General features: G+C 38.2%; 2 protein-coding genes and 1 long non-coding RNA gene across 4 annotated transcripts; 2 read left to right on the forward strand and 1 right to left on the reverse strand.

Annotated features, from left to right (window-relative positions):
- Positions 1 to 247: 247 nt before the first annotated feature.
- On the forward strand, positions 248 to 6,430 carry LOC107679329 (protein disulfide-isomerase TMX3-like). Of its 2 annotated transcripts, XM_016474852.1 has the most exons (16): positions 249 to 401; positions 526 to 580; positions 974 to 1,013; positions 1,106 to 1,229; positions 1,992 to 2,037; positions 2,148 to 2,228; positions 2,359 to 2,458; positions 2,727 to 2,804; positions 2,892 to 2,958; positions 4,704 to 4,802; positions 5,093 to 5,150; positions 5,227 to 5,280; positions 5,372 to 5,428; positions 5,595 to 5,724; positions 5,817 to 5,885; positions 6,086 to 6,430. In XM_016474852.1, exons 1-16 carry the CDS (start codon positions 380 to 382, stop codon positions 6,308 to 6,310), a joined length of 1,305 nt encoding a protein of 434 aa, XP_016330338.1. In that variant the 5' UTR covers positions 249 to 379; the 3' UTR covers positions 6,311 to 6,430. The 2 variants fall into 2 exon arrangements, with proteins under 2 accessions (XP_016330339.1, XP_016330338.1); XM_016474853.1 differs by lacking the exon at positions 5,227 to 5,280 and having other exon boundaries at positions 248 to 401.
- LOC107679330 (uncharacterized) lies at positions 2,971 to 4,436 on the reverse strand. Its single transcript, XR_001633043.1, has 3 exons — positions 4,314 to 4,436; positions 3,996 to 4,051; positions 2,971 to 3,429 (listed from the first exon to the last, which is right to left on the reverse strand). It is a non-coding gene; the product is annotated as an uncharacterized LOC107679330 (long non-coding RNA).
- A 1,136-nt stretch (positions 6,431 to 7,566) lies between the features above and the next one.
- LOC107679326 (dermatan-sulfate epimerase-like protein) lies at positions 7,567 to 11,291 on the forward strand. Its single transcript, XM_016474846.1, has one exon. It carries the CDS (start codon positions 7,707 to 7,709, stop codon positions 11,289 to 11,291), a length of 3,585 nt encoding a protein of 1,194 aa, XP_016330332.1. The 5' UTR covers positions 7,567 to 7,706.
- Positions 11,292 to 13,940: the final 2,649 nt, after the last annotated feature.

Raw genomic sequence — 13,940 nt, forward strand, 5'->3', positions numbered from 1 at the left:
ATGGTTGAGTTTGATATTTAGTTTATAATCACATTATTCAAAGGTTTAACAGTAGACTCACCACAGAACATGTTAATAGATCCTTTGAAACAGTGTTTGCTTGTTTGCTGTACGCTAGAACATACAAGACTAAAATCTAATTTAAACTAATTAAAGCGGCGCAATGAAACGTTCACCGCTTGCCCAGAATCAATTTGTGGCCTAATTCTGTCCGTTCCTTCCTACCCCTCGGGGCAAAGGGGGTTAATCTAGTCAGTCGGCCAAGAGTTTACCACCAGTCCGATGATTATGTCACTAACCTAACACTGACTCTGCTAACGTTACCTGTTACATTCCAAGGCTATTGCACGGTTAATGACAAGATAAAAGGATAGCAAGAATGAGAAACTTAATACTTACAGGTATGAACGCCTATTAATTGTATGGACACCATATTCGCCAACATAAACTGCAAAATACAAATCTCTTTAACACGATTGACTGACACGTAATCTGATTGTCACTGCGTTTCTTTTTAATTAATAGCGCTTCTGTCGGTCAGTGCTGTGGTGTCAGGAAACGTGGAGGATCTCGATGACAAGTAAGTGTTTTACATTGTAAAGGTACTAACTAATTTGTGCTTTAGTAGTGAAGGTGTTGTCAGTGCAGCGTCGTTATTTTTGTTGCATAGCAACGTACAGAGATCTACTGGAAGAAATAGCACTTTATGAGTCTGCTTAATAAAATGGGGGTTAGATGGAAATTTGTGTTTTTAATATCCTTTATCACACTATATTTTATTATGAGGGAACTACTTTATAAAAGTAACAAGGCACTCTAGCACTTGCTGCGTTGTAAATAGTCACAGCTAAAAGGGTTGCCTGCAGGCAACTGTATTTTGTCAAGGCCTGTGGTTTGTTATATTACTTATTGCATAGATAGATAGATAGATAGAAATCAATGTGAAATTGCATTAATCAGTTACCTTTTACAGGTTTAAGGACTACCTAAAGTATGAACTCTGGCTGGTGGAGGTGAGAGTGTATGCAGTACAATTTATGCAGTTTTATGTTGTGTGATGTGTTTGCTTTGTATTTTTTTGTCATGTCATTTTTTTATATTGCAGTTTTATGCACCATGGTGTGCATACTGTCACACATTTGAGCCAATATGGCATGAAGTCGGTGCAGAACTGAAGAGTATGGGCTCCCCTGTTAATGTTGGCAAGATTGATACCACAGTGCACACAAGTGGGTTCAGTTCACATGTTCACATTAAAGTGTGTATGTTGGAAAGCTTTAATTACATTGATTGTGCATCTAAAATTATATTTAAGATTAGCAAGAACTGCATTTGTGCCACATCCCCCTCTAGGATACTCACAGTAGATGAAAGTAATATCTCCTGCTGTAGCTTGGTTTGAGATGACAGTAATGGTAATGTCACACCGGGCTACTGCTTAGCAACCAATTAGTATGCTACTTAAATGGCAGGATAGGCTTACCTGCTGTTTAATGGGATTAGTTAAGCAGGCCTCATGCGTTCATGAGACTCAGTTCGTTGAACTGTATACGAAGTTTGTGTTGAGTGTATCTTGTTAACCAGATGGCCATATGGCATAAGTTGCATTTCAGCAATTAGAAATCCCTTTAGTTTCTTGGAATTAGGTTGTTCAATGTCTGCCTTTTGCTGCCATTGTCTTCCGACTTCATAATCTTCTTATTATTACATTTGCACAAGCTTTCTGGGTGAATGAAATGTAGCCCATGTCTTGTGTTTTACCCCCCACCATGAGTACACTCTGTTATTAATTAAATTAGACTAGACTAGACAGTTTAAAAAATCAAAGCAAATTAACTGTGATTTACTAATGATATAGCTAATAAAACACTTCAACTAATAACATGAATAGTACTATTATTATCTCCATATATTCAGTTTTTTTTTACTGGTTTATAAATATAATAAATAATGCTTGCAAAAACTAGAGCGCTTAATTTCTCTGTCCGTAGGTATTGCTTCAGAGTTTAATATTTGTGGATATCCAACCATAAAACTGTGAGTTAATACCTAATTATAATCTCTAAATTAATTACCAAGAATTGTTCATGCTGTATGATGTATTTGACATTGTTCTGTTTTTTGTTTGTTTGTCTGTTTTTTATAAGGTTTAAAGGAGAGCTGTCTTTTGACTACAAAGGGCCTAGAACAAAGGATGCTATTATTGAATTCACCAATAGAGTTTCTGGGTAATTGTGGAGTAAATTTCACTATAATGAAACGATGTGTCTTTCGTGCTCTGCATAGATTTTAGTCTCATGTCAATGCTAGTTATAATTCTCCTCATGCTATCCCCTTGTCCTTTTTTCTTTAACCTAGACCTGTGGTAAGACCACTCTCTAGTGTTCAGTTGTTCCAGCATGTTATGAGTCGTCACGATCTTATCTTCGTTTACATTGGAAGGGAGTTGCTCCTTAAGGTAAACATTATGTAAAATTAATAACGGTCATATTTACGGACAATGAATGAATTATGATGGAATAGGAATGAAATGCAAACTATTGAACACTGGAGCATGAGTTCACAACTACCACTGCTTCTGGATAGTACTTTATTTGAAAGTTTTATTGTTTTATAAATAAACTATGTGAATAGATTTTCTGCTAGGTCATGCATAGTTATATAGAAGTGGTTAATATAATATACTACTATTAAAATGTAATGTACAGTTTTTTTTTTTTAAACAGAAGGAATACTACAAAGCTGCTACTGAGTATATTGTCCACACATATTTTTTCACTGCATCTGAGGAAGTCCTTCCAAAGGTAAGACTTTCACTTAAAATACCTCTGTAAAATAATCAGCTTCTTTGAAAACAAATCGATTCAATTCATTATTGATTGTCTCCAAAGGCAGTCACTCTGCAGGATGTTCCCGCAATTGCTGTGTTCAAAGACAGGACGTACTACCTTTACAATGGTAAGATGTACTACTTGCAGTGCATCACTTTAGTAAGCGAACATCTGAAACTAATAGGATCTGTAAGCAGCAAAATCTCAGCGTCTGAGCTCCAGGCTGTTTCCTCTCATCGCCTCTCGAAGGGTGCCGTTCCACTGGGGCACAGAGGGGAGGTGGTAGTGAAATGCCAGGGAATCGAGGCAGAGTGTCACTAGGAAAGGGCACCAATAATGGGAATTAGGGAGGCGTGAAGAACGATGCAGCACCCTCAAAACAAACACTAGCCCACGACAGCCGTTTATTCTCAGGGTGTTGATCTGTTGGACTTCCCCATTGTTGAAGAAGGTCTTCTGGAGCCAGTAGTTTAGCAGGAAAGGATCAGCACACTGAACCTGGACCCGAAACACTGCACTGTCAGACGAGTCCTCCATGATATGAATAGTTAGCACATCCATGGAGCAAGGTTAAAATACAAGGTGTAGAATGTGGCATCTGCAGGAGATATATTATGCATTATAGGGGTCATATGATGCTTTTTTAAAGATCATTATTTTGTGTATTTGGTGTAACAGAATATGTTGACATGCTTTAATGTTCAAAAAACACATTATTTTTTCAAATACTGTACTCTTCTGTACTGTACTCTTCCTCTGTGCCCCGCCTCTCTCAAACGCTTAGTTTTCTACAAAGTCCCTCCTTCCGACAAGCGCAGTCTGCTCTGATTGGCCAGCTGACCCAGTGCATTGTGATTGGCCGAACACCGCAAGCACTCTTCGGAAATGTAACGCCCCTTACCATAATCGCGAGCTTCATCTTTCAAAATAAATGTAAAGACAGAGCCCGAAAGGGGAACAGAAAGGAAAAATTGAAATCGCGTCATATGACCCCTTTAAAGTAAAAAAAAAATATATACAGTTTGCACATTAAAATATTAGAAATAATTAATTTGAAAAACACAAAGCCATTGTGATGTGAGCACACTCTACAAATCATTCTCTCTTTTGAGCAAGTGTATGTGATACATAGACCTTTTGCAAATAAGTTTATGAATCACTTACCTGACAATATTTACTTTATTATCACTTTTTGTAACAGAAATCACATGGTAATCCTCCTAAAAACAGAGGCATAAAAAAGCAAAGGCACAAAAAAGTTAAAAAGATTGCAGGTCACAGCACACCAATATATTTGATATATGTACATTTTCCCAGCATAATTTGGCCATTTAGGGCACTGGATGTAAAGTTACTTTATTAACATTAAAAGTACTAGTATGTTAGAAGTACTTACCCATGGTTATACACAGGTTCTTGTATGTGTACAAGAGAAAAACCTTTTGTTAGGTCACATTATAATTACAGTAATTACTTTCTTACCATTCTGTTCCAAAAGATGAGAATACAGAGACAGTAAAGTGTTCCAGCTCTATTCTGTCATGTGGCTTACTCTGAACATTTAGTCTGGGCTAACATCCAATATACACCCTTTAAGTCAACAGCTTGACTGTGTGCAAGTAACATATTTTGCATAATTTAATGCACAGTCAGTGAACAGAAACACTCTTTGTTAATCAAATAAAAGATCATTTGTTTCTCATGATTACATATTTTAGATTAAACATTTTTGAGTACTTTTACTTTGCATATTGTTTGCACAGGCTTGATGGTGACATTTAACAAGTGCAGGGCTACATTTAATACATGAAAACATTAAATGTACATAAAGTATTATTAAGTTTAATATCACCTGTCTTATCATTCCTATAGAATTTCTTGATGGTGATTTGTCTTCCTGGATAAATCGAGAACGTTTTCCCTCTTACTTCCAAATTGATAGCTTCAGTCTGTACCAGATGGGAGAACTAAGTAAGCCTGCTTTTCTCCATAAATATTATATATTTTTTTACTTTTTTATTTTATTTGTCTTATTTTCCTATACCCTTTACAGTTAACAAACTGCATCATTCATTATAAAATTTTTTTGTGATTGCAATATTTCTGCCACTAGGTGATAAAACATAACTGGCATGATGACTTTCTCCCAAGATCCAGTATTCATGTGTGAAAATGATGCTTTGACAGATTGTAATTATGTGAGCTTTGTGTTCATAAATAATTTATTGTGTTGCTGTTCATTTCTCACACTTCCCTCAAAGGTAAACTTGTGGCACTGGCAGTAGTAGATGAGAAGAATCCATCTGAAGAAAGCATTCGGTAAGCAACATCAGAAAATGTTTTATGTTTAAACCCCCATTATTTCGACTCTAACACTCAAAATTGATCTCTTTAGTTACAAAACTCTTATGGAAAGGCTGTCAACTGAATACAGAGATCATTACAAAAGGTAAGTAGCAAATTTATATGGAGCATGAAGAGAAGGTGCCAAATACCCAAATTATTTGTTAACAAAGATGATATTGATTTTTTTCTCCTAGTGATTACCAGTTTGGTTTTATGGATGGTAATGAATATATCAATGGTTTAATTATGGGGTGAGTTGAATTGGACACAAACATTTTAGGAAGTGCAAAGTGCTGGAACTGTATTTAAAACATGGCATAGATAAAAACAAAATGATGTATATTTCAGACATCTACAAAAATATATTACAGAAGTCTAATCTGTGCGTATAATCACCACTAACATGTTTCTTCTCAGAGAAGTTGAGATGCCCTCCATCATTGTGTTAAATATGACCATTGATGGATACTGTCTACCAGAAAGTAAGATTGAGACCATTGAGGATTTACTTCGCTTCTTAAACAGTGTTCTGGATGGCAGTGCAAAGGTGTGTGAAGGGAGATAATTTCATGTCTATCTTTTCTGTCGTATAATATACATTGTGCCTTTTCTAATAAAATTCCCTTTTACCCCAATCAGCTACCAGGGGGAAATGGATTTTTGCAGCACGCTAAGAGATCTCTCTATAAAGCTAAGTCTACTGTGGTGGTAAGACCGACTAACACTCTTTATTATTTTAGCAAAAGGATAGATTTACTCTTATTTCATTTTTTCCAAAATATTTACTAAAAGCTTAACACACCAAAACCTAAACACACGACTGATCACATCCTCATCAAATATTTACTTGAGACTAATATTTAGGTCACAGTTGTCCTAGTAACTAATATAAATCTCCCTGATCTCAGTCGATGTTCCAGGCAGCTCCATTCTTCTCCTGTTTTGTGTTTGGACTACCAGTGGGTATAGTTGCGCTGGTTATCTGGGCTACATGTACTGCTGTACCAGCGGATGATGAGAAACCCGTGGAAGGAGCTACAGCAAGTCCTGTTTTGGATGCACATGGGAAGAAGGCAATAGAATTGCAGTCTGACAGTACAGAAAAAACCTCCGAAGCAAAGAAAGAAGATTAACATGACTGTTGATTTAGGATCATGTTAATCTTTACCATGTCATCACATGTATTACTGTTTTTCCCTTTTTTATAAATCATCTTCCCAGTGTACAGTATATTGTGGTTGGATTATTTATCAAATAAAGTTAAAGTAACTTAAATTAACCAAATTTCTTTTATTTAGCCTCCCATCACATGAAAGTCTAAATCATTTAAATCAAATTAACACAACACATATGGCCATAGCTGCATGTATGATGTACTCCTATTGTGTTCATATTTATGTTCACAATTTTATTGGGCTTTTTGTTGGAGTTCCCTGTGTATTGTTTCTTTTCTTTTTTGTAAGTATGAAAGAGGACACACTTCTCAACACATACTGTGTGACCTGTGTCTGCTTAAAGTCAAATTGCTCAAACTATATGCTATTCTGATTTGTGGATAAATTATATGAAATCTTTGATATGAAACTGTACTTTATATCTGAATAGCAAATTCGTTTGATTATAAATAAAACGACATGAATACCGGAAATGTGGTTTAATGAACCACTCAATGTGATATTACGACGCCATCTATCGACCATATTAAAAATTGCCAATGCCAACTGTGATAGTTGTACTAGATAACTTGGAAGATGGAAAAAGCGACTTGACTTGCAACACTGGGACAGTTTTGTGACAGAAGAATTTGATGCAGGAAGTATAACCCTAAAGTCTAAAAAGTGACATTGAAATGGCATTGTGGATTCTTCATATCAGTCTTTGCTTCAGATCAAATTAGAAAACATCACCACTTAGACAAACGACACAGCAGGCGGTACGTTTCCTTCAACTCAAAGTGGATTAATGGATTATCTCGCGTCTCGTGTCACAAGATGAGAAAAAGGCGTTAAGAGTGACTTTACATGGTGCTGTGAATAGTTACTGCAGAACGCTGCAACTTTCTGGAAACTCTTCCATAAGACCCGCGGGAAGCAGAGGATCAAACTTGTAATGACGGATTCTGAAAACGGAAGTTTCTTTGACACATCTCTGCATTTATTATATTTCCGTTATGGCACTTTGTGCGGATATCGTTTTAAAGAGCGAGACTGAAAATAACTTTTTATCCGGTTAAACAATACAACAGCGTACAAATAAATGCGGAAGAAGTTTGTTTTGCGTGGGTTTATCAAGTTTTAGTTTAGCCGGATAACCATTTATGGGAGTTAAAAGCATGTTTTTTTGTTCAAGGAAATGTGAACGATTCCCACTGTCTACATACATAGTCCGCCATAGTCATTTGGGGTTTTGCAAAAAAAATATCTGCAGCTCTGCATGTGAGTAGGCTACAAGTTGGACTAATAACACATTTTTGGGCGCTTTGGAGGAGGAGCTTTCGAAGAGAAAAGCACCACATCTGTTTCTTGGATCATGGTCATGGAGAACATGCAGAGGTCTGCGGTTCTGCTCTGTGTCTTGGCTGTGGGACTTGCTTTCTGTGGAATTTCGTCTGCCTCAGACAGATATGTGTCCTTGAATGAACACCAAACAGACAATACCACCTTGTCAGCACACCTTCACCCCAAGCTATACTTTGATCAGACAGAATTGCGTTTGATGAAACAGAGGGCCACCACCACACATAGAGACATATTTAAAGTTATTCGTAATGCTGTTTCTGTTATGTTATCCAATGCAGCTGTTTACCAGCCTCCGGTGAGCCATGAGGATTTCGGCAAGAAATGGAATGAGATTTATGGTAACAATTTGCCCCCGCTTGCACTATACTGTCTGCTTCAACCTGAGGATGCTACTGCCTCTCAATTTTTGATTGAGTACATGGACCGAATGGTGGAGTATCCAGATTGGACGGTGTCCAGTGCACCAAATGATGAGGTTCCCATTGCCCACTCCCTCACTGGATTTGCCACGGCATATGATTTCATTTACACCTTTCTTGACACCCACAGAAGATTGCGATATCTCAGGAAAATACGATCTGTTACTGAGGAGCTTTTCGAGCTTTCCAAGCACAGAGGATGGGGAAAGCAGTTTCTACAGAACCACCAGACAACTAATATACTAGCCATTCTCATTGGCGCTCTTGTGGCAGGGGAACATAATGACCCAGAGACCATGATATGGAAGCAAATATCAGTGAACTACATGGAAAAGACCATGTTCCTTCTCAGCCACATTGTTGATGGCTCTCTCGATGAGGGTGTTGCGTATGGTAGCTACACAGCAAAATCCATTACTCAATATGTTTATCTAGCATTGCGTAATTTTCAGATAGACAACACACAGAACAACTGGCTCAGAGCTCACTTCATGTTTTACTTTGCTACACTGCTTCCTGGATTTCAAAGAACGGTTGGCATTGCAGACTCCAATTACAACTGGTTCTATGGGCCAGAGAGCCAGCTTGTATTTCTGGATGCATACGTGATCCGAAATGGCTCAGGAAACTGGCTGGCAGAGCAGATTAGGAAGCATCGTCCTAAAGATGGACCCATGATGCAATCAGCAGCCCAACGCTGGGCTACTTTACATACAGAGTACATATGGTATGATTCTGCTTTAACTCCACAGCCTCCACCTGACTTTAACAAAGCAACTATGCACATTTTCTCCAACTGGGGTGTGGTGACGTATGGGGCAGGGTTACCTCAAGCTCAATGTAATACCTTTGTGTCATTTAAATCTGGAAAATTAGGAGGGCGAGCAGTGTATGATATTGTCCATGCACAACCTTACTCTTGGGTAGATGGCTGGACAAACTTTAACCCCGGACACGAGCACCCTGATCAAAACTCCTTTACTTTTGCACCAAATGGACTGGTGTTTGTTTCTGAGGCCTTGTATGGTCCTAAATACAGCTATCTTAACAATGTGCTGGTATTTGCCCCGTCACCCACCAGCCAGTGTAAGCAGCCATGGGAAGGACAGTTGGGGGAATGTTCAAAGTGGCTAAGATGGGGTGAAAAGGATGTCGGGGATACTGCTGGGGAGGTCATTGCAGCTTCATCACATCAGGACATGTTGTTTGTGAGTGGAGAGTCTGTGTCGGCCTATTCATCTGCCATGAAGCTAAAGAGTGTGTATCGAGCACTTGTGCTTCTCAACTCTCAAACATTGCTGGTTCTGGACCACATTGAGAAACACGAGCTCTCCCCTCTCAGTTCTCTCAGTGCGTTTTTTCACAACCTTGACATTGATTTCAGGTACGTTCCTCACAGATCATTTGGAAAATACAATGGGGCTCTGATGGATGTGTGGGATGCACATTACAAAATGTTTTGGCTGGACGCTCAAGGATCCAGCCCCGTTGCCAGGATACAAGAGGCAGAACAGGCTGCCGAATTCAAAAAGAGATGGACGCAGTACATAAACGTGACCTTTCCCATGGAGAACACTGTCACTAGAGTGGCTTATTTGATGCATGGCCCATACGTCAAGGTCTCGGACTGTAGATTCATAGACAACAGTAAAAATGGAGTCAAAATATCAGTGACTCTTAATGACACAGAGACTGTTGTGTCAGTTGTAACAAACTACGAAGACATTGAGGCCAGACATGGCTACTTGGGCTTTGCAGGCTTTGCTAAAACAGAAGACAACAGAAGAATAGTTCGGTTTGGCCGGGGAATTCAAACCTTGCCAAGTCAAGTCACAAAAGATTTTGTGTTTGACTTTGGATTGGTTGTAAACATCTCTGCGGTGTTGACTTTATGTTTTGCTTTAGCTTTCATAATGAAAAAAAGGAAGTTTCATGTGTCGTTCAATATGCTAATTCATTGCACTCTGGTCTGTGTGTTGTTTTTGTGGGTGACTGAACTTTTGTCTCTTTTTTATGGCTGCGAACAGCTCTTGTGCAATGTTAAGTCAAAAGACAGCAGCATATATGATGGAACAGACTCTAGCGTCCATGACCTCCTCCCCATCATCACGATTACATCCATGCCGGGCTCAGGCGCAGAGATCCTTCAGCACCTTTTCGATAATAGCTCTGACTTTGTATACCTTCGGATCCCTTCAACCTACCTGCGGTTCCCCATATCTCCATTCGTCTCTCTGGTGGACGCTTGCGAGTGGTCCAAAGCAGATGCGCAAAATGGACGATTTCGAGTCATTCAGGGATGGTTCCATTCCATAGTCCACAATGTGAAACTGCACCTGCAAAACATTCAGTTGCACCAGAGCAATGATGAAGCAGAGAACAAAGTCAAAGAAAAAGGACAAAGAAAGAGAAGGATGCTGCTGTCTGAGCAAACAAAGACAGGGGGCGGCAAGGGTACCCATATGGACATTGCATACATACAAGAGCTCAGGCAGCACCTGGTGAAGTACCCAAATGCCCGGCCAGTGCTGAACATGGGCAGTGGAGGCTGGTTCTTGAAGCTGCCGTATCTTCAAGAGGTCATAGGTCACTCACTTCGCTCAGTTCATGTGGTCAGAGACCCACGTGCATGGATTTATTTAATGCTCTACAGCAGCAACCCAAGCCTGTATTTACGTAAGAATATTAAAAGGCACATTGTCAACATTTTTAAGCAAAACATTGATGGTGTGGATCAGGGTTGTGCTATAGTGGACTCACAGTTCCTTTCTTTAAAGAAGATCCTCTCCCAGCCAGATCCCAACCCTGTACGGCTACTAGCTCAGCTATGGCTGGCTCACAATTCAGCAGGGCTCAAGGTGAGCGCAAGCCTTCCCCCACAAACATACCTTATAGTCAAATTTGAAGACGTTGTATATTTTCCTGAAGAGACAGCGAGAAAGATACATAACTTTCTTGGAATACCAGTTGCACCAGCTGCGTTAAACCAGCTGACATTTGCCACATCTACAAATCTGTATAATCTGATATATGAAGGAGATATATCACCTGCCAAAATCAACATGTGGAAGGAGAATATGGCTTCAGATGAGATTAAACTCATTGAGGACACATGCTGGCCTGTGATGGAGAGGCTGGGTTATAAAAGACATATAGTCAGTCATTCTTTTTTGTAAATGTTTTTGCATTTTTCATACTGTGCCTGAAGATTATATAAGTAGACTATGTCAGTATGATTAATCTAAATGTTGCCTTCTCTGCAATCAGTCATATGACCAATTGTTTGTGCTCTGATTCCAGTATATTTAAGCAATGTTTATGTATTATTTAAATCTTCCAGACAAAACTGAGGCTAGAATGTCTAGATGTGCTAAAGAACAAAAAGTGATTACTCACCATTGAAGATGGGGAACAGATGCAAAACTTGGATCACAGATACATTCAGTTTGACTGGAAGACAAGATTATGGTATTTCCCACCAGATGGGAGGCTCACAATATTTTCCAGTGTTGCATTGTGAGATGTTATAATTATGTTATTATAAGTGAACTGAATGTCATTTTCATAGTCATTTTTCCACCAAGAGGACTTATTGATTGATTTAGAAGAGTAATGTTTAAAAATCCCAAAGTTGTGAGTCTGCCTCATGATCAATTCTAAGAAAATAAATATGATTTCTGATATATATGTATTCATATGTATAAATGTGCAAAAAAGTGTTCACTCTGTGACTGTACAATCAAATCACTTTATTGACTTGAAGGGACAAAGGTCTTAACACATCACTTGTCTTCTTTTGGTATGAGAATATATGTTTTCTGTTGTTTCTTTGTATCCTTATATAAACTATATCAAACACCAATAGCAAATCCATCTTTCTTTTCTGAAAATTGTATCTTTTGCTCATGATGTAATCATAAGTGGAACATTTAATAACCCCAAACAAGTAAAACCACAAAACATCATATTTCCCATCTTAATGGGTAACTTTTAATGCAGTTTTAAGAGACAACTAATGTGAAATGTTTTAAAAGCCACAATGCAAATGGATTTTCCATGGCACCACATGCATATGGAGTGTAATCATCACTGTGGGATAACTGAAATGGAGGAAAATAACAACAATTTATGTGATACTTTTAAAACATTTGCAAGGGCTGCTTGTGTGTGTGTGTGTGTGTGTGCGTGTGTGTGTGTGTGTGGTGCTATTTGCAAAGTCACTCCTGTGTGCCCAGCGTGTTTTTGGACTAAACTCAGCAAGCAATTTTTCATAGAATAAAGGCTGCATGGAGAATACTAAATTAAATGCTAAATGCAAGCAGAGCCAGTCTCTACATTAGACCATATTGCTACTTGTGCAGGTCCCCAGCACGTCTACCATATGGTGTTTTTTAAAAAGAAATTTTTATTGTTAGTTTTTATAATTATTATCATTTTATATGACTGGCATAAAGCAGTTTTTGAAAAACGGAAGTACAAATATGGTGCAAGGCATGAACACAGTGTAACATGAACCTTTTATTTGTACCATTAAGGAGAAGATGGCTTTTCATGTATAACTTTGTTAAAATGTGAAATATTTTTTATGTGATATTCAATGATTTATATTTATATTTTTCCACCCACGTTGCTGTACATGTTATTGTTTTTCACGGGATGTTGTTTATTTTGCATTATATATAAAAAATGAATGTTATTGTAATTCAAAGATGAAGCACTCTTTCCTCCCTGCGGTACATCAACTTTTTCCTTTTTTTTTACCACATTTATAATTGTATGTTTAGGCCTACTTATATTATTAAATTTGCACATTGGAGTTAAAACAGTGTTAGCTGGTGGCTTCTAGAGATAAAAATGAATTCAGTATGTCAGCAACAGACCTCACAAAAGAGGAGAATGAAAGATTTTGGCTACAATTCAAGTTGCCAGCAGAGGGCAGCAGATAAATAAAGATCCTACAACATGCGCTTGAGCAGGAATTTATCAGTAGCTAGTAACTTCACTTCTATCAGCAACAAATCATGTAAGGACTGAAAAAAAAAGCTTGCTCATCGGTGCTAAGTACACATTTCCTCTTTACACTCCAAAATACTTGTCATTTACACTAACAGGGCTGAGATGAGTAAGGCCTTGAGCAGTGTGAATGTATTGTAAGTCTTACTGTGGTTTCCTAGGTGCTAACTTAATACTTTGCAAATGTGTTTAATTCAGAAGAGCCAAACAGTGACAGCGTGTTAAGTTACAGCAACAGCTCATGCATTCAAATGAACAAATCATACCTCGATGCTAGGTACCTCGCTAGATTTTGCCAGATAATTGATTTGTTTTCAGATTATTGTATTGAAACCCTAGAACCGTGGCCTTCTAATGCATCTCATGAAAGGGACTGATAGTTTTTCTGATTAGCAGACAGTTCCCGTGCCTTCTAATGCGGTGCCTTCAGCATGAGTCAAAAGCCCAGCTAGTGTTTGATCATTCACACTGGGAATGTACTCCTGGCAGCGACTTTGATGAATTAGGTGGTGTTGTGAAACCAGTGCTATTTATTCTTCTTAATGTCAAGCCCTTGGAAAGAGCATACTGATAGGAACATGTTTTAGCATTATCCATTGCAATGAAGAATGCACATGGTCTCGGAAGGAGAAGATGAATGAACTTCATTCGGTTTATGGTCATGCGGCTGTAGTGAATGTTAAATTTATACTAATAAATGTATTGTATGATAAAATCAGTATCTGAGATCAAACCTCATGGTTTAGGCTTCTCCCAAAAGAGGAACCTCTCATGAAGTAGATGAATGCACTGTTAAATACTATGAACTAAAA

This window comes from Sinocyclocheilus anshuiensis, unplaced genomic scaffold, assembly GCF_001515605.1.
Source record: "Sinocyclocheilus anshuiensis isolate Anshui unplaced genomic scaffold, SAMN03320099.WGS_v1.1 scaffold2310, whole genome shotgun sequence".
Taxonomy (NCBI): domain Eukaryota; kingdom Metazoa; phylum Chordata; class Actinopteri; order Cypriniformes; family Cyprinidae; genus Sinocyclocheilus; species Sinocyclocheilus anshuiensis.